General features: G+C 52.1%; 2 protein-coding genes, 1 long non-coding RNA gene and 1 other non-coding gene across 5 annotated transcripts in view; 1 reads left to right on the top strand and 3 right to left on the bottom strand.

The window, feature by feature from the left end:
* Positions 1-1,726: 1,726 nt before the first annotated feature.
* On the bottom strand, positions 1,727-3,694 carry LOC116468931 (cytochrome c oxidase subunit 8A, mitochondrial). Its single transcript, XM_032153195.2, has 2 exons — positions 3,495-3,694; positions 1,727-2,045 (listed from the first exon to the last, which is right to left on the bottom strand). Exons 1-2 carry the CDS (start codon positions 3,606-3,608, stop codon positions 1,950-1,952), a joined length of 210 nt encoding a protein of 69 aa, XP_032009086.1. The 5' UTR covers positions 3,609-3,694; the 3' UTR covers positions 1,727-1,949.
* Positions 3,695-3,811: 117 nt separating this feature from the next.
* On the top strand, positions 3,812-8,999 carry LOC131383491 (uncharacterized). Its single transcript, XR_009213549.1, has 3 exons — positions 3,812-3,879; positions 6,048-6,126; positions 8,929-8,999. It is a non-coding gene; the product is annotated as an uncharacterized LOC131383491 (long non-coding RNA).
* The window catches only part of NAA40 (N-alpha-acetyltransferase 40, NatD catalytic subunit), a 32,242-nt gene continuing 19,327 nt past the window's right edge, over positions 6,174-19,088 (bottom strand). The window contains exon 11 of one of the 2 annotated variants that reach the window (XM_058438844.1): positions 6,174-6,220. The gene's annotated coding sequence lies outside the window, so the exon portion shown is untranslated. Of the gene's footprint in view, positions 6,221-8,563; positions 9,028-19,088 lie in introns of those variants that run through there. The other variant, XM_058438845.1, reaches the window with a different exon arrangement.
* On the bottom strand, positions 7,901-8,007 carry LOC116469944 (U6 spliceosomal RNA). The gene has a single exon (XR_004248395.1). It is a non-coding gene; the product is annotated as a U6 spliceosomal RNA (small nuclear RNA).

Raw genomic sequence — 19,088 nt, 5'->3', positions numbered from 1 at the left:
TGCACTCCAGCCTGGCTACAGAGTGAGACTGTCTCAAAAAAAAAAAAAAAAAAAAAAAAAAAGGAAGCAGCCAGGCACAGTGGCTCACGCCTGTAGTCCCGACACTTTGAAAGGCTGAGGTAGGAGAATCACTTGAGCCCAGGAGTTTGAGATCAGCCTGTCCAACATAGTAAGACCCCATCTCTACAAGAAAATGTTTTAAGAAACTAGCCAGGCATGGCTGGGCGCAGTGGTTCATGCCTGTAATCCCAGCACTTTGGGAGGCCGAGGTGGGCGGATCACGAGGTCAGAAGTTCGAGACCAGCCTGACCAACAGGGTGAAACCCCATCTCTACTAAAAAATATATATATATATATACCATTAGCCAGGCATGGTGGTGCGCACCTGTAATCCCAGCTACTCAGGAGGCTGAGGCAGAAGAACCACTTGAACCCGGGAGGCGGAGGTTGCAGTGAGCCGAGATCGCTCCACTACACTCCAGCCTGGGCAACAAAGCGAGACTCAGTCTCAAAAAAAAAAAAAAAGGAAGAAGAAGAAACTAGCCAGGCATGGTGGTAGCACATGCCTATAGTCCCAGCTACTGGGGTACAACCTGTGGTGGGAGGATCGCTTGAGCCTGGGAGGTCAAGGCTGTAGTCAAAGTCAAGGCTACAGAGCTGTGATTGCACCACTGCAGTCCAGCCTCAAAAAAAAAAACACGGGGCTGGGAGCGGTCTCTCACACCTGTTAATCCCAGCACTTTGGGAGGACGAGGAGGGTGGATCACAAGGTCAAGAGTTTGAGACCTGGCCAACATGGTAAAATACCATCTCTACTAAGAATACAAAAATTAGCCAGGTGTGGTGGCATGTGCCTGTAATCCCAGCTACTCAGGAGGCTGAGGCAGGAGAATTGCTTGAACACCAGAGGCAGAGGTTGCAGTGAACTGAGATCGCACCACTGCACTCCAGCCTGGGTGACAGAGCAAAACTCTGTCTTGAAAAAAAAATTAAAAAGGCAAGATTGCCAGGCGCGGTGGCTGTAATCTCAGCACTTTGGGAGGCCAAGGCGGGCGGATCACTTGAGGTCAGGTGGAGTTCGAGACCAGCCTGGCCAACATGGTGAAACCTCGTCTCTACTAAAAATACAAAAAACTTAGCCAGGCGTGGTCGTGGGTGCCTGTAATGCCTCGGGAGGTTGAGACAGGAGAATCCCTTGAACCTGAGAGGCGGAGGTTGCAGTGAGCCGAGATCGCATCACTGCACTCCAGCCTGGGCAATAGAGTGGGACTCAGTCTAAAAAAAAAAAAAAAAGCCAAGATTCTGCAAAATCCCTACCCCCAATTAGGAAGGGCACCAGCACCTAAGAAATGAAGTCCACCAAAAAGGAAGACCAGAGAAGGCTGGCCCCTTACAGGAAAGGCTTCTAGCTGAAGATCCAGCCCCAGTGGGACAGACACACAGACACACACACACACACAGAGACACATACACATACACGCCCACTGGGCTTTTCACAAACAAGGGAGCTGGTGGGGATGAGCCAGAAAAGCTGCACAATGACAACAGGCTTTGTCTTCCCAGGAAGCCAGGCACCATTTAAAGGCACAGAAGCACACGAGGAGTCCAGCTGAGGCACACAAAACCTACCACAGGGCAGCCAGCCGGGCGCTCTTTCCACACCCCCACCCGGTGCCAGTGGAGGCATGAGCCCAGGCAGGAGGGAAGGCACAATGAATTTCTGAAGTAAAGTTTAAATAGATTTTATTGTTACAAGGGGGACCCCACCAAGCAGAGTCAGTGACCCCCCAGGAGGTCACCATGGAGACATCAAGAGGTCATGATTGCAGAAGAGGTGACTGGAATTGAACGACATGATCCAGGGGAGGCCGGCCAGAAATGCACTAACATGACCAGGATGGGCCGGTGGGGCTGGTCAGGTCACAGTGTAAGGGGAAGAACAGACCCCTTCACTCCGGCCTCCTGTAGGTCTCCAGGTGTGACAGGATCCAGCCCGCTGGCAGGAGGAAGGTCACAAAGCAGGAGGTAAGCCCAACGGCCAGTTCCTACACAGAGCACAAGAAAGAAGGCACCTCGGAGTCAGTATTCCCCTAGGCTCTCAAGTCCTAGCAGTTCCCAGGCAGCAGAAAGCCCCCCTCAGGGAGCCAGGACTCAGAGGCAAGTGGGAGGCCCCAAATCCTCACGTTAAAGGAATCCACGCTCCAGGGAGCAGACAGAGCAGATCCAAGGCTACGCTAACCCTTGAGGTAAAGGGTCAGTTATAAGGAGGGGGAAGAGTGGGAGGAAGGAGAGACAGCTGGGGTTAGGGTTCAGGGAGAAATGCACCACCAGATCACAAAGGAAGGGACAGGAAGCAGGATTTATTGAAACCTGTTTTAAAACTGGTCTGGGCCGGGCATGGTGGCTCACACCTGTAATCCCAGCAATTTGGGAGGCCAAGGCGGGTGGATCACGAGGTCAGGAGTTAGAGACCAGCCTGACCAACATGGTGAAACTCCGTCTCTACTAAAAATACAAAAATTAGCTGGGAGTGGTGGCGGGCGCCTGTGATCCCAGCTACTCTGGAGGCTGAGGCAGGAGAATGGCTTGGCTTAAACCCGGGAGGCGGAGGTTGCAGTGAGCCGAGATCACACCACTGCACTCCAGCCCGGATGACAGAGCGAGACTCTGTCTCAAAAAAAAAAACAAACAAAAAACAAACAAAAACAGCAAAGCTTGTATGTTAAGACCCAGGATCCTTGCATGGGCCAGTAACTCCAAAACTATCCCTATCCTTCCTTGCCTTAAAACCCCCTCCCAGGCCGGGCGCAGTGGCTCACGCCTGTAATCCCAGCACTTTGGGAGGCTGAGGCAGGCGGATCACGAGGTCAAGAGATCGAGACCATCCTGGCCAACATAGTGAAACCCCGTCTCTACTAAAAATACAAAATTTAGCTGGGCATGGTGGCGCGCGCCTGTAGTCCCAGCTATTCGGGAGGCTGAGGCAGGAGAATCGCTTGAACCCGGGAGGCAGAGGTTGCAGTGAGCCGAGATCGCGCCACTGCATGCCAGCCTGGCGACAGAGCAAGACCCCGTCTCAAAATAAAATAAAATAACACAAGATAAAATAAAATAAATAGCAGTAACAATCATTTTCGTCGCTGACAGGGTCAGGCATCCCCCAATGAACCAATGAGAAAATGGGCTCAGAGCGGCTAAAGAAGTCGGCTCGAGGCAGCGCAGCGAGGAGGCGGCAGGGGAGGGAGGGCCTGACAGGACCAGACCCGAGATCCTGGGGCTGTGGGGAAAGACCTAATGCCGACAGCCCCGACTGTCGCCCGGGCACTGTCCCCGTCGTTCGCGCCCTCCAGACATGCCCAAACCGGCACTGCTGCTCCTCGCTATGCTGCGGGGCGCGGGGTGCGAGGCACTCTCAGGACCACCTGAGGTCAGCTAGGCAGAAGGGGCCAGCCAGCCCATGGCGCCTCCCGTGCTCTTCCAGGCCCGTTCCTCACCATGATCCCAAGCTTCTCCTCCGGCGGCAACGAATGGATCTTAGCGCGCGGCACTGGGAGCCGCCGGGCTGAGCCTGTCAAGCCCCGCAGCAGCAGCGGCGTCAGGACGGACATGATGGCACGGAGTACACCACGACAAGCGGTCAGCCGTAGCCCAAGGTCAGGAAGCCAAAATGGCTGCGCTGGCCGGAAGTTCCGGAGCTGGGGAGGCCGGGAAACTGCGGCCCGGAAGTCTCTCGGAAATGACGCAAGAACACACCTCCCACAGCCCTTGGCAGTTTTTGGCGCGTTCCTCGAAACAGCCAATTGACACCTTCCTACCGCTATGGGCGGAGCACAAAAGGGCTCTTCTTCGGGTTACGTTCCGCCTCCAAGGCTTATACTTGTGAGTGACATCTGGGGCCACCCAATCATGTACGCGAGAAGCCTAAACTGTTCTTAGCTCCTCCCTCCATTCATACTGTTAAATCTCTCTCTATTCAGGCGGGGCGCGGTGGCTCACGCCCGTAATCTCAGCACTTTTGTGAGGCCGTCTGTACTAAAAATAAAGTACGGGCTGGGCGCGGTGGCTCACGCGTCTAATCCCAGCACTTTGGGAGGCCGAGGCGGGTGGGTAGATCATCTGAGGTCAGGAGTTTGAGACCAGTCTTGCCAACATGGTGAAACCCCATCTCTACTAAAAATACAAAAATTGGCCCGGCGCAGTGGCTCACGCATGTAATCCCAACACTGGGAGGCCGAGGCGGGTGGATCATCTGAGGTCAACAGTTCAAGACCAGACTGGCCAACATAGTGAAACCCCGTCTCTACTAAAAATACAAAAATTAGCTGGGCATGGTGGTGGGCACGTGTAATTCCAGCTACTCGGGAGGCTGAGTCAGGAGAATTGCTGAACCCAGGAGACAGAGGTTGCAGTGAGCCGAGATTGAGCCATTGCACTCCAGACTGGGCCACAAGAGCGAAACTCCATCTCAAAAACAAAAACAACAATAAAAAAAGTTTGAAAGCAGCCTGGCCAACATGGTGAAACCCCATCTCGACTAAGAATACAAAAAATAGCCAGGCATGGTGGTAGATGCCTGTAATCCCAGCTACTAGGGAGGCTGAGGCAGGAGAACTGCTTGAACCCTGTAGGCAGAGGTTGCAGTGAGCCAAGATCACGCCACTGCACTCCAGCCTGGGCGACACAGCAAGACTCCGTCTCAAAAAAAAAAAAAAATCTCTCTATTTAGAGTCCCCTCCTCTCCACCAGTCCTCCGTCGTTTCTGTTCAGAATTCCTGACACTGACCTAGTAACCAAACCTCCCTCAATTACTATTACACTCTTCCATTCCAGTTACCATGCTGGAGCAGCCAACTTCCCTTCCTTCCTACCCTATCACTATCTCTCCCTCCCCCATCCCTTCCTTCTTGGTTTTTTAAACCTAAATCTGACCAAGTCATATACTTTCAGTGGCTCCCCATTGCTTCCTAGGCAAAATCCCAATTCCTGGATGTCACTGTCCAGCCTCAACTCTCAAAACTCTTCAATATTCCACACCTTCGACCCTGCTCTCTGATTTCCACCACGAAACCTTTTGTTGCATTCAAAATGCACTCTGCATTTTGTTGTTGTTGTTGAGACAAGGTCTAGCTCTAAGCCCAGGCTGGAGTGGAGTGCGGTGTGATCTCAGCTCACTGCAGCCTTGCAATCTCCACCTCCCAGACTCAAGCCATCCTCCCACCTCAGCCTCCCGAGTAGCTGGGATTACAGGTGCCCACCACCATGCCTGGCTTTTTTTTTTTTTTTTTTTGAGATGGAGTCTCTCTCTGTTGCCCAGGCTGGAGTGCAGTGGCGCTACCTTGGCTCACGGCAACCTCCGCCTCCTGAGTTCAAGCATTTCTCCTGCCTCAGCCTCCTGAGTAGCTGGGATTAGAGGCATCTGCCACCATGCCTGGCTATTTTTTGTATTTTTAGTAGAGACAGGGTTTCACCGTTTTGGCCAGGCTGGTCTCGAACTCCTGACTTCAGGCAATCCACCCACCTTGGCCTCCCAAGGTGCTGGGATTACAGGCATGAGCCACAGCACCCAGCCTAATTTTTGTAGTTTTTGTAGAGATGGAGGGGGGTCTTGCTATGTTAGTCAGGCTGGTCTCAAACTCGTGAGCTGAAGCAATCCACCCAGATTAGCCTCCCAAAGTGCTGGGATTACAAGCGTTTGCCACGGCGCCTGGCCTTGCCTCTGCACTTTGGGTTTTGTTTTTGTTTTGAGACATGCATCACCCAAGCTGGAGTGCAGTGGTGCAATCTCGGCTCACTGCAACCTCCACCTCCCTGGCTCAAGCGATTCTCCTGCCTCAGCCTCCCAAGCAGCTGGGATTACAGGTGTATGCCACCACACTTGGCTAATTTTTGCATTTTTAATAGAGACAGGGTTTCGCCATGTTGGCCAGGCTGGTCTTGAACTCCTGGCCTCATGTCATCTGCCCCCCTCAGCCTCCCAAAGTGCTGGGATTACAGGCATGAGCCACTGTGCCCGGCCTTGCTTCTGCATTTTATGTTCATTTTTTCAGCTCCTATCCAGGCTGCCTTTTTCACCATGCTAACTCCTGCTTCCTGGCTTCCAGTTAATGATACCACTTACTTTATTCAGTGAGTATTTATTAGCCTCTACTGTGTGTTAGGAACTATTGTAGACACCAGTATAAACGAGGTGGATAAAGTTTCTTGTCACAAAGCTGACATTCTGGAGGGGAAAAAACAGACAACAGGCACTTAATTAGAAACTATTGTGTAAGTGTCACGGTGAAAATAAAACCATGATGTGCTAGGAAGATATCTGGGATGGGACTACTCAGGATGCCTTCGCCGGCCACCCCAAGCCTGCATCTCCTCTGTGCCCAGCAACACCTCTGTCAGCCCTGCCCCACATGGTGGGTATCCATCAAGACTAGGGGCCACCTGAGGGCAGAGCCTGTGTTGGTTCACCACTGTTTCCAACCAGACACTCAGAATGTTTATAAACTGCAGGAGGCTGAACAGTATTGAACTAGGTAGAAGGCACACGAGGAAACGGGGTGTGGGACCACCCACTGGGCCAGGTCTTAATGGTACAATCTCATTCCAGGTTTACAAAAATGTCATGAAATAGATGCTATTATTATTTCAATTATTTTATTTTGAGACAGTGTCTTGCTCTGTTGCTTAGGCTGGAGTGAAGTGTCATGACCACACCTCACTGCAGCCTTGACCTCCCAGGCTCAAGTGATCCTCTTGCTTCGGTTTCCCCAGTAGTTGGGGACTACAGGCACACACCAGCATACCTGGCTACCTTTTTATTTTTTATTTATTTATTTTTTTATTTATTTATTTATTTATTTTTTTTTTTTGAGACGGAGTCTTGCTCTGTCCCCCAGGCTGGAGTGCAGTGGCGCATCTCGGCTCACTGCAAGCTCCGCCTCCCGGGTTAACGCCATTCTCCTGCCTCAGCCTCCCGAGTAGCTGGGACTACAGGCGCCCGCCAACATGCCCGGCTAAAGTTTTTGTATTTTTAGTAGAGACGGGGTTTCACCGTGTTAGCCAGGATGGTCTCGATCTCCTGACCTCGTGATCCGCCCGCCTCGGCCTCCCAAAGTGCTGGGATTACAGGCTTGAGCCACCGCGCCCGGCCTACCTTTTTATTTTTTGTAGAGACAGCGTCCCACTATGTTGCCCAGGCTGGTCTTGAACTCCTGGGCTCAAGCAATCCTCCCACCATGGCCTCCCAAAATGCTGCGATTATGGGCGGGAGCCACTGTGCCTGCCCTATTTCAAATTTTGTACAAATGAGGAAATAGGCCCGAAGGGTCAGGTGACTTGATCAAGATCATGAAGCTACAAGGCTGCCTTGCCAGGATTACAGGGCAGTTCTGTTGCCTCCAAAACCCATGCTTTTAGCCACCACACATGCTGCTGCAGATTTGGACTTCCCAGATGTTCCAGTTTTGACATTCAGGTTAATAACATCAAAGGCTGTGGCAGGGGGTGGCAATGGGGTGGCAAGAGATTGAGAAACAGGAGCTTTGAAAGAGAAACCTCAGCCAGTGGGTGGTGTGGGGGAAGGTGTCACAGCAAGGTTGCAATGAACTCGGGGTGCCCTAAAAGGGGAGCTGTGTCTAAGCTTCCCCTGGAGGGATGTGTTCCTAGGCCCCAAGCTCATCCCTCTTCATTGCTCCCTCACCTTCCCCACCCCATTCTAGTTTTTTGTTTGTTTGCTTTTGGCTTACAACACCACAAATTCATTTTCTTACAGTTCTAAAGATCAGAAATATAAAATCAAGATGTCAGAAGGCCAGAATTTCTTGTCGTGGCTCCAGGGCAGAATCCATTATCTTTTCTTTTCTAATTTCTAGAAGCCACTTGTATTTCTTGGTTTGCAATCCCTTCAAAAAATATGGAATGCTTCACAAATTTGCGTGTCATCCTTGCACAAGGGCCATGTTAATCTTCTCTGTATCGTTCCAATTTTAGTATATGTGCTGCCAAAGCGAGCACTTTTTTTTTTTTAGACAGAGTCTCGCTCTGTATCCCAGGCTGGTGAGCCGTGGTACCATCTCAGCTCACTGCAAACTCTGCCTCCTGGGTTCAAGTGATTCTCCTGCCTCAGCCTCCCCGGTAGCCGGGATTACAGGCGCATGCCACCACGCCTGGATGATTTTTGTATTTTTAGTAGAGACAGGGTTTCACCATGTTGGCCAGGCTGGTCTCAAAACTCCAGAACTCAAGTGATCCACCTGCCTCGGCCTCCCAAAGTGCTGTGATTACGGGCGTGAGCCACCGTGCCGGGCCCCATTCTTAGCAATCTCAGCCCAACCCCACCCACAACCACCAGGGCCCTGTTCTTGCCCTGCACTGAGCCCTAGCAAACAGCCCAGGACAGATGCTTCTAAACGCCCTGCCCGATCCCTAGGGGCACAGGGTTAAGAGGCCCAGGCCCCAGCTGGCTGCCACTGGGAGAAGGAAGGGGCAAGGACCTCCCTGCTGCCCTCCTGGGCTTGTCTGGCACTGGGAAACAAAGGAATAACTCCCCAATTAGAGCACAGTCAGGTGTAGGCAAGAGAAAAATGGCTTCCCTCCACCCCTCTAGGTTCTTTGGCTGGACTATGAACTAAATTAACTTAAGACAGATCAACAGGTGAAAAACCATTTCTAATTAGATACATACTATGACGGTTAATACTGAGTGTCAATTTGATTGGATTGAAGGATACGAAGTATTGATCCTGGGTGTGTCTGTGAGGGTGTTGCCAAAGGAGATTAACATTTGAGTCTGGGCTGGGAAAGGGAGACTCACCCTTAATCTGGGTGGGCACCATCTAATCACCTGCTAGTGGGGCTAAAATATAAAGCAGGCAGAAAAATATGAAAAGACAAGACTGGCCTCACCTCCCAGCCTACAACTTTCTCCCATGCTAGATGCTTCCTGGCCTCAAACATCAAATTCCAAGTTCTTCAGTTGTGGGACTCGGACTGGCTCTCCTTGCTCCTCAGCTTGCAGGCAGCCTACTGTGGGACCTTGTGATCATGTAAGTTAATAGTTAATAAATTCCCCTTTATATATATATATATATATCCTATTAGTTCTGTCCCTCTAGAGAACCCTAATACACATACACAAGGGAGTACCAAAAAACATGTAGCTCGAAGGGTCAAATGACTGAAGCTTATATAGCATCCTGAGCTACAGAAAGAAACAGGGGATGGGAGTTCACAGGGGTTATGAGGGTGAGGGTTATGAGGATGTGTGCGGTGAATAAAGGCTGTCTCGTTACACAGATGAAGTCTCCGGTGATCAAAGTTGTCTGGGCCGGGCTTGGTGGTTTACGCCTGTAATCCCAGCACTTTGGGAGGCCGAGATGGGCAGATCACGAAGTCCAGCTACTTGGGAGGCTGAGGTGGGAGGATTGCTTGAGCCTGGGAGATAGAGGCTGCTGTGAGCCATGATCATGCCACCGCAAGAGTGACAGAGTCCATCTTGAGTAGGGGCTGGGTAAAATAAAGCTGAGACCTGCCAGATTGCACTCTCAATAGGTTAGGCTTTTTTTTTTTTTTTTTTTTTTTTTTGAGACGGAGTCTTGCTCTATCGCCCAGGCTGGAGAGCAGTGCCACGATCTTGGCTCATTGCAACCTCTGCCTCCCGGATTCAAGCGATTCCCCTCCCTCAGCCTCCCGAGTAGCTGGGATTACAGGCGCATGCCACCATGGCTGGCTAATTTTTTTTTTTGTATTTTTAATAGAGATGAGGTTTCACCATGTTGGCCAGACTGGTCTTGAACTCCTGACCTCAGGCAATCCGCCCACCTCGCCCTCCCGAAGTGCTGGGATTACAAGCGTAAGCCACTGTGCCCAGCCCAAATTTATTTATTATTATTATTTTTTGAGACAGTCTCACTCTGTCACCCAGGCTGGAGTGCAGTGGCGCCATCTCAGCTCACTGCAACCTCTGCCTCCCAGGTTCAAGCAATTCTCTTGCCTCAGTCTCCTGAGTAGCTGGGATTACAGGCATGCGCCACCACGCCCGGCTAATTTTTGTATTTTTAGTAGAGACAGGATTTCACCATGTTGGTCAGGCTGGTGTCAAACTCCTGGCCTCAAGCAATCCACCTGCCTTGGCCTCCAAAGTTCTGGTATTACAGGCGTGAGCTACCACGCCCAGCCTAAACTGATTATGGAGTCTCACTCTGTCACCCAGGCTGGAGTGCAATGGCGCGATCTCGGCTCATTGCAACCTCTGCCTCCCAGGTTCAAGCGATTCTCCTGCCTCAGCCTCCCGAGTAGCTGGGATTACAGGCACATGGCACCACACATGGCTAATTCTGGTATTTTTAGTAGAGACGGGGTTTCACCATGTTGATCTCGAACTTCTGATCTCGTGATCTGCCTGCCTTGGCCTCCCAAAGTGCTGGGATTACAGGCATGAGGCACCGTGCACAGCCTCCTTTCCATTCTTAAACAACTTGCTTTCGCTTTATGCTACGGACTCGCCCCAAATTACTTCTTTCGGGAGGTCCAAGAACCCTCTCTTGGGGTCTGGATTACGACTCCTTTCCTGTAACACAATGTTGTTTGTAAGGAATTATTGGTTTATAGAAATGAGGCTGATTAGTGTTACATTATAGGGTATGGGTTATAGTGTCTGGCATGGCACTGTTAGGTTAATGTGTAGCTACTTGTGGCAATAGTAAGCAGTTTCAAGAGATGAACACATAGCTCAAAAGATGAATATCTCTCTGGGCCTAGTAATTAAAAAGATTTACATTCCTTAGGCTGGGAGTGGTGGCTCATGCCTGTAATCCCAGCACTTCAACTCAGGAGTTCAAGACCAGCCTAGCCAATATGGTGAAACCCCATCTCCACTAAAAATACAAAAATTAGCCAGGTGTGCTGGCACACACCTGTAGTCCCAGCTACCCAGGAGGCTGAAGCAGGAGAATCATTTGAACCTGGGAGGCGGAGGTTGCAGTGAGCTCAGATCACTCCACTGCACTCCAGCCTGGGCAACAGAGGGAGACTCCATCATAGATTAGATTGGATTGGATTGCATTGGGTTGGGTTGGGTTGGGTTGGGTTGGGTTGGGTTGGATTGGATTGGATTGGATTGGATTAGATTGATTTACTTTCCTCAGATAAAAATGCTTTTTTCTCAAAAAGGACCGGGCACAGTGGCTCACACCTGTAATCCCAGCACTTTGGGAGGCCAAGGTGGGCAGATCACCTGAGGTCAGGAGTTCGAGACCAGCCTGGCCAACGTGGTGAAACCCCATCTCTACTAAAAATACAAAAATTAGCTGGGCATGGTGGCGAGCACCTGTAATCCCAGCTACTAAGGAGGCTGAGGCAGGAGAATTGCTTGAACCCGGGAGGTGAACGGTGCAGTGATCTGAGATCAGGCCATTGCACTCCAGCCTGGACAATGAGCAAAATATTGTCTCTCACACACACACAAAAATTAAAACATTAAAAAGGTTAGCTTTTCAGAGCTTCTCTCATGTCTGCAGTTTCTCTGAATAACCACCTCACAATATGCCAAAGTAGCATATTTCAGGGTGGGATATTCTGGTCTCCTACAGTCGCATTTTGAAGTGGTGTGTCCTGAGCCCCAACACAGGCAAGGGGCCTGGAGATACTCTAGGAGGCGATGGGGACTTTCTGGCGCTGGGAAACTAAACTTTTTGTTTGTGCTCTGTTCCAGGGCTTTCCTCAGGCCTTTGTGATACGTTTCTCTCAGAACCCCTATCACCGTGGAGGAAAGAGAGGCTGGCAGACAGGTTCCATAACGCAGCTGAGTCTGCTAGTGCCAGGCAGGGCTTGCACCTAGGTCTGTCTGTTGGATTAATACCAAGGTCTCTGCTCTTTCCCCATCCCTCCCAGCAACCAACCCATCCCAGAATCCAGGCACAGTCCTTCAACAAAAGAGCAGTGAGACTGTGTGGTGCATTTATACAATGAAACGTGACAGAGTAGCGAAAATGAACAAACTCCAGCTGCAGCACGGATGGATCCCAAAATGTTGAGGGGAGAGGCCAGGCCTGAAAGAGCACAGGGTGCATGCTTCTATTTATACAAAGCTCAACAGCACGCAGGTCTGAGCCATGAGGTGGGAGTCAGGTGGTGGGGTCCCCAGGGGAAGAGGGAAGACAGGGGGCCAAGAAGAGGCATGATTGGCTTCTGGATGCTGGTCCTCTGTTCACTTAGTGATGAGTCCATTGTGAGTGGTGGGACTTTCACGGTTTGTGCACTTTTCTGTATGTATGTTACACTTCAATTAAAAACTTTAAAAAATTTTTGACAAGACAGGCCAGATACAGCGGCTCATACCTGTAATCCCAATGCTTTGGGAGGCCCAGGTGGGAGGATCATTTGAGATTAGGAGTTCGAGACCAGCCTGGGCAACAAACGAGACTCCTGTCTTTACTAAAAACAAAAAATTAGCCGGGCATGGTGGTGCGAACCTGTAGTCCTAGCTACTTGGGAGGCTGAGGCAGAAGCATCACTTGAGCCCAGGAGGGTGAGGCTACAGTGAGCTATGATTGGGCCACTGCACTCCAGCCTGGATGACAGAGCAAGACCCTGTCTCAAAAAAATAAGGCCAGGCTGGGTGCGGTGGTTCATGCCTGTAATCCCAGCACTTTGGGAGGCCAAGGCAGGTGAATCACGAGGTCAAGAGTTCAAGACCAGCCTGGCCAAGATGGTGAAACCCGTCTCTACTAAAAATACAAAAATTAGCCAGGCACAGTGGCAGGTGCCTGTAATCCCAGCTACTCAGGAGGCTGAGGCAGGAGAATCGCTTGAACCTGGGGGACAGAGGCTGCAGTGAGCCCAGATCATGCCACTGCACTCCAGCCTGGGTGACAGAGAGACTCTGTCTCAAAACAAGTAAGTTTTAAAAATAAGGCCAGGCGTAGTGGCTCATCGCTGTAATCCCAGCACTTCGGGAGGCCAAGGTGGGAAGATCACCTGAAGTCAGGAGTTCGAGACCAGCTTGGCCAACATGGGGAAACCCCGACTCTGCTAAAAATAAAAAAATTAGCCAGGCGTGGTGGCATGTGCCTGTAGTCCCAGCTACCCAGGAGGCTGAGGCAGGAGAATCATTTGAACCCAGAAGGTGGAGGTTGCAGTGAGACCAGATCGCATCACTGCACTCCAGCCTGGGCGACACAGCAAGACCTTGTCTCTAAATAAATAAATAAATAACAATTAAAAATAGACAAAAAGCAGAGAAAAATAATATGCCATATGATCTTGTTTTGCTAAAATAAAGACAAATAGAGAAATAGATATGCACGTAAAAATCTAGGGCACATACAAATTGTGACCAATAGTGTTCTCTAGATAGTGGCAGGAAAGTAGGTGATTTCTGGTCTTTCTCTACTGTATTTCCAAGATTCCATATAAGGCAATTCTTGTTTTCTTTTTCTTGGAGATGGGGTCTCGCTCGGTCACCCAGGCTGCAGTGCAGTAGCAAGATCTCAGCTCACTGCAACCTCTGCCTCCTGGGTTCAAGCCATTCTCCTGCCTCAGCCTCCTGAGCAGCTGGGACTATAGGCGCCTGCCACCATACCTGGCTAATTTTTTATTTTTAGTAGAGATGAGGTCTCGCTATGTTGCCCAGGCTGGTCTCGAACTCCTAATCTCAAATGATCCTCTCACCTGGGCAGAGTATATATTTTTGTATCACAAAAACATTTCTGGGCCGGGCACGGTGGCTCACGCTTGTAATCCCAGCACTTTGGGAGGCCGAGGCGGGCGGATCATGAGGTCAGGAGATCGAGACCACGGTGAAACCCCGTCTCTACTAAAAACACAAAAAAATTAGCCGGGCGTGGTGGTGGGCACCTGTAGTCCCAGCTACTCGGAGAGGCTGAGGCAGGAGAATGGTGTGAACCCGGGAGGCGGAGCTTGCAGTGAGCCGAGATTGCGCCACTGCACTCCAGCCTGGGCGACAGAGCGAGACTCCGTCTCAAAAAAAAAAAAAATTTGTATATTACAATAATACACTTTTTTGTATATATTTTGTAATATATTACCAAAAAAAGTTTGTATTTTAGAAGAGACAGGGTTTTACCACTTTGCCCAGCCTGGTCTTGAACTCCTGAGCTCAGGCATTCCACCCGCTTCGGCCTCTCAAAGTGCTGGGATTACAGGTGAGAGCCACCATGCCCAGCCTAGGGCAATTCTTACTGCTTAAAAGCAAGCAAGCCCGGGTGCAGTAGCTCATGCCTGTGATCTCAGCACTGTGGGAGGCCAAGGTGGGCAGATCACCTGAGGTCAGGAGTTCGAGACCAGCCTGGCCAACATGGTGAAACCCCATCTCTACCACAAATACAAAACTAGCTGGGCGTGGTGGAACACACCTGTAGTCCCAGTTACTCGGGAGACTGAGGCAGGAGAATCCCTTGAACCCAGGAGGCAGAGGTTGCAGTGAGCCGAGATCGCACCACTGCCCTCCAAGCTGGGCAACAGAGCAAGACTCCATCTCAAAATAATAAAATAAACTAGCAAGGAGAGGGGGGTTTGTTGGTCCAATGAGGGAGGTGTGCCCCACGTAGTGACAGGCTCTCTGACAGGAACCTTCCACAGGACAGGGACTCCCTCTATCACCCTGGACAGCTGCTGTGCTGCCTGCAAAGATGGGGAGCTCAGTTCCCCCGCGTGGGACTGCCCCCACGCTCCGATTGCTTTGCTAGGGAGTCCCTCCCTACTAAGGGGTAAGGCCTAAGTCTCTTGAGCCCTTGGTCTCTCTGATCCCCGGGCTCAACCTGTTCCCTCCTGAGTGGGGCACTAGGGATAGATCTCAAGCCTTGGGGATGGGTAGGGGAGCTGGTCCAGGCCTCCTGTCACTGACTGTCATACCAGGTGCCCCACCCCCGAGGCAGCCCCCAGACCCACTGCTTACACATGGCCTGGAAAAACACTGGGTCTCCCCAGCCCAGGCCTGGCCCTCTCTCCATGAAAGGCTCTGGTCCAGCAGCGGCTCTTGTCCAAATATGGAACTGCGAGGCCTGGGGAGGGGGCTGCACCCCAGTCCTGAGGGGCCAGCAGGTAAGAATCCTCAGCTGCCCCTCCTCTGCACACTTTCTAGAGCTTGCCACCTCCCAAAGCATCTGATCTAGAGCTGGTAAGAACCTGAGTTTTGGGTCTCCAGTTTCCCTACCTGGCCTGGTCTCTCCTCCTGGCACATCAGGTGGGTGCCTGGCACTGAGCCCTGGGGCTGGCCAGAGGGAGGGCTGCAGGGTGAGGGTGCAAAGAAGCCAGCCCTGTGCTCTCAGATGGCAGCTGGGGCCTCTTCATCTGCCTGTGGGGAATGACTCTTGGGGTGACGGCAGCAGCAGGAGATGCTAGTGAAGCTGCAGGAAGGGCCCAGTGCCCAGAGGTGGAGGGTGAACAAGGGCCTTGGGGAAGGAGATACAGGCCTAACACTGGGGTGCTGGGTACCTCGAGAATGTACCTTTCCCTCCGTGGGCCTTAGCTTCCCCATCTGCAAAATGGGGGCGCTAATGCAAAGTCCAGGAGAAGGTGGAGGGAGAGACAGCATCACTGGAAGAGCTAGTTTGGGAAACCTAACCAGGCAACGGTCAAGGGAAGGGGCAGGACAGAGACAAGGGTCCCAGAGGAGCGTTTGCTCTTCCTGGGGCACAGCTGTTGCCAGGCGTCCAGGGGGCAGGCCCAGACACAGCTGTCGGGGGCAGGGTTGGGGGTGGAGGGGTTGCTCTCTAGGCAGGCACAGCTGTCCTGGCTGGGGCACCCCAGGGTTCCAGCAGCGGGAGGGAAGGGTGCAAGCTGAGGGCTGGGCGGGCCTGCTGACAGCCTGTGGTGGTTAACCCCTTCCGGAACGCAGCCCACAGCCAGTGGCCCTGTGTGATGAGGGTGAGATCACCGCGTTTGCACCCATGTGGGACTGCAGCTCCAACTTGGTGAAGACTGGCTTCTCAAGCCACATTTCCCTCCATCATGGGCTAGCCCCCAGCCTCGCCCCTACCAGGCTGTGAACCACATCCAGGCCCCTCTGCCTTCTGAGCCCCTAGCCTGGGCTCATAACTCCAATACCCACGGGCCTCTTGCCTCTAGACCCCTGATCAGCTTAGGGCAGGTCCCCACTCCTTTTCATGTTCTTGGACATCAGTCTCACTGCCAGGACCCTCAGAGGGCCCTAGCCTGAGTGCCCCATCCCTGGACCCCTCCAGCCACATACCCCACCTTTCCCCATCCCACATATCCAACATTCAGGAGAGGGGCCGCCACAGGAGTGGTCCCCCCACAGCTCCCACATGTGACACCCCTGTGTGGCCCACCTGCCGGGCATCGAGCTAGGCACGGGGGCAGTTCCACAACATGACCAACTTCAAGGGCGTGTGCTGCCCTATGCCATCCACAGTGCCTGCACTTGGCGGCTTGAGACTTCACTATGATCCTCAGTGGACGTGGGTGCCTAGTCCTTTGTCACCACTGAGGGGCTAGGGCCAGGGAGCCGGACAGGAGCCACTAGTGTCCAGGCCACCTGTCAGCCTCACCTGCTGCAACAGAGCCATCCTGTATCAGAGCATGGTGCAGGGCCTGGCTTTCAACAGCCAGATCAGCCACAGCTGGCTCTCACCCTGCTCCCGATCTCCCAGCTGTGGCCTACCAAGCCCTGCTCTGAGTTAAACAGCCTCCACACCTTAGGGGGCTCCCAGCCTGGTCCCATTTCTCAGGGCCTCCTCCCTCCAGCACTGGGGTGGCCTGCACTAAGCACCAGCACCACATGATGTGACCTCAGCTCCAGCCCTGCCAGTCCGTAGGGACTATTAAATGTTCACCTTTAATAGAATTAACACTCCACAGCAGGGCCAGGCTTGGGAGCTCACGCCTATAATCCCAGCACTTTGGGAGGCCGAGGTGGGTGGATCGCCTGAGCTCAGGAGTTTGAGACTAGCCTGGCTAACATGGTGAAACCATGTCTCTACTAAAAATACAAAAATTAGCTGGGTGTGATGGCGTGTGCCTATAGTCTCAACTACTCAGGAGGCTGAAGTGGGAGGATCACTTGAGCCCAGGAGGTTGAGGCTGCAACGAGCTGATTGTGCCACCGCACTCCAGCCTGGGCGACAGAGATCTTGTCTCAAAAAAAAAAAAGCCCACAGCAAACTCCTAAAGCCCCAGTACAGGTTTGAAGGTTCTCTTTGCTCACTTCAGCATAGTAGGAATCCAGGAACGTAGACGGAATCACAGAAACCAACGTCCTGTCCAGGGCAGCACTGCATAATACCCTGGCATTGCAGGCCAGAAGCAGGAGAAACCACCCTTGTCCCCAGCACCAGGAATAGCAAGGTGGGGTGGGAGGGGCCTCTGGGGCCCATAGCTCCCGCTCAGGAAGAAGCTGGGCCTCTCACAGCCACCGTGGGGCAGGGCAGCATAGGGAGGGAAAGGACCTAAGTCAGGCACACAGCTGTGGGTGTCCTTGGCTTGCTCCTGTCTTTTCTTTCCCAAGCTGCAGGTTACCTAACTGTGAAATGGGGATAACACCTCCTACGCTGTGTTCAAATCTTGGCTCTGCCATTTACTACTGGGCCCATGAGCAAGTTACTTCTCACTCTCAATTTATCTTTTTGAGAGAGTCCTGCTTTGTCGCCCAGGCTGGAGTGCAGTGGGGCGATCTCGGCTCACTGCAGCCTCTGCTTTCCAAGTAGCTGCGATTACAAGCACACATCACCACAATAAGCTAATTTTTTTTTCTTTTTTTGAGATGGAGTCTCACTTCTTCGCCCAGGCTGGAGTACAATGGCACAATCTCGGCTCACTGCAACCTCCGCCTCCCGGGTTCAAGCGATTCTCCATGTGCCACCACGCCTGGCTAATTTTTGTATTTTTAGTAGAGACAGAGTTTCACCATGTTGGCCAGGATGGTCTCGATTTCACCTCGTGATCCACCTGCCTCAGCCTCCCAAAGTGCTGGGATTACAGGTGTGAGCCACTGCGTTCGACCTAATTTTTTGAGACAGTCTCACTCTGTCACCAGGCTAGAGCGCAATGGCGTGATCTCAGCTCACTGCAACCTCCGCCTCCCAGGTTCAAGCGATTCTCCTGCTTCAGCCTCCCAAGTAGCTGGGATTACAGGCATACGCCACCATGCCCAGCTAATTTTTATGTTTTTAGTAAAGACGGGATTTCACCCTGTTGGCCAGGATGGTCTCGATCTCTTGACCTCGTGATCCACCCGCCTCAGCCTCCCAAAGTGCTGGGATTACAGGAGTGAGCCACCGCGCCCAGCCTAATTTTTTTATTTTTAGTAGAGACGGGGCTTCACCATGTTGCCCAGGTTGGTCTCGAACTCCTGGCCTCAAGTGATCTGCCTGCCTAGGCCTCCCAAAGTGCTGAGATTACAGGCGTAAGACACAATGACTGCAATTTTTTTTTTTTTTTTTTTTTTTAAGAACAGGATCTTGTTTGCTCTGTCACTCAGGCTGGAGTGCAGTGGCACAATCATGGCTCACTGCAGCCTCAGACTCCTAGGCTCAGGCAATCCTCCCGTCTCAGCCTCTCAAGTAGCTGGGATTATAGGTGCCTGCCACCAGGCCCAACTAATCAAAAAATATTTTTTTTTAGAGACAGGGTCTCACTATGTTGCCCAGGCTGGTCTCAAACTCCTGGCCTAAAGCAATCCTCCCACCTCAGCTTCCCAAAGTGCTGGGGCTATAGGTGTGAGCCATGGCGCTGGCGATTTATCCTTAGATTGGGAGTAACACCACCACATTAGTTCACCAGGCTCGGCAGCAACACATCCGCTCTCCCCAGACCCCGTCTGTCCTCAGGGGTACAGAACAACCTCTGTTGCACTTGGTGAGGGAATATTCTAGCCAAAAGTAGAAAAGCCTGCCCCCTAGTTTGAACTACCTTCAAAGCCAGCAGCAGAAACCATCTGGTGAGTGGCGTCCCTCCCCCTGGGGACATAGTCCCTTTCAGTCCAGCCCAGGCTCTGGACTGTCTGCTGCTCAGCGGTGGTGCCTCTTGCTCCGCCTGCCCGCCGAAGCTGTGGCAGCAGCATGGGGCAGCCCCAGGAGTCACACCACACCTCACTGAAGCAGCCGCTGTGGAGGGCC

This window comes from Hylobates moloch, unplaced genomic scaffold (assembly GCF_009828535.3).
Source record: "Hylobates moloch isolate HMO894 unplaced genomic scaffold, HMol_V3 SCAFFOLD_5, whole genome shotgun sequence".
NCBI lineage: Eukaryota > Metazoa > Chordata > Mammalia > Primates > Hylobatidae > Hylobates > Hylobates moloch.
This window is presented reverse-complemented; position numbering and strand designations above follow the sequence as displayed.

Excerpts from the sequence above, each read along its gene's own strand:
- LOC116468931 (XM_032153195.2), bottom strand. The coding sequence starts at position 3,608 with ATGTCCGTCCTGACGCCGCTGCTGCTGCGGGGCTTGACAGGCTCAGCC. Across the intron at positions 2,046-3,494 it reads AGGAGAAGCTTGGGATCATG|GAACTGGCCGTTGGGCTTAC; the intron begins GTGAGGAACGGG and ends TGCTCTGTGTAG.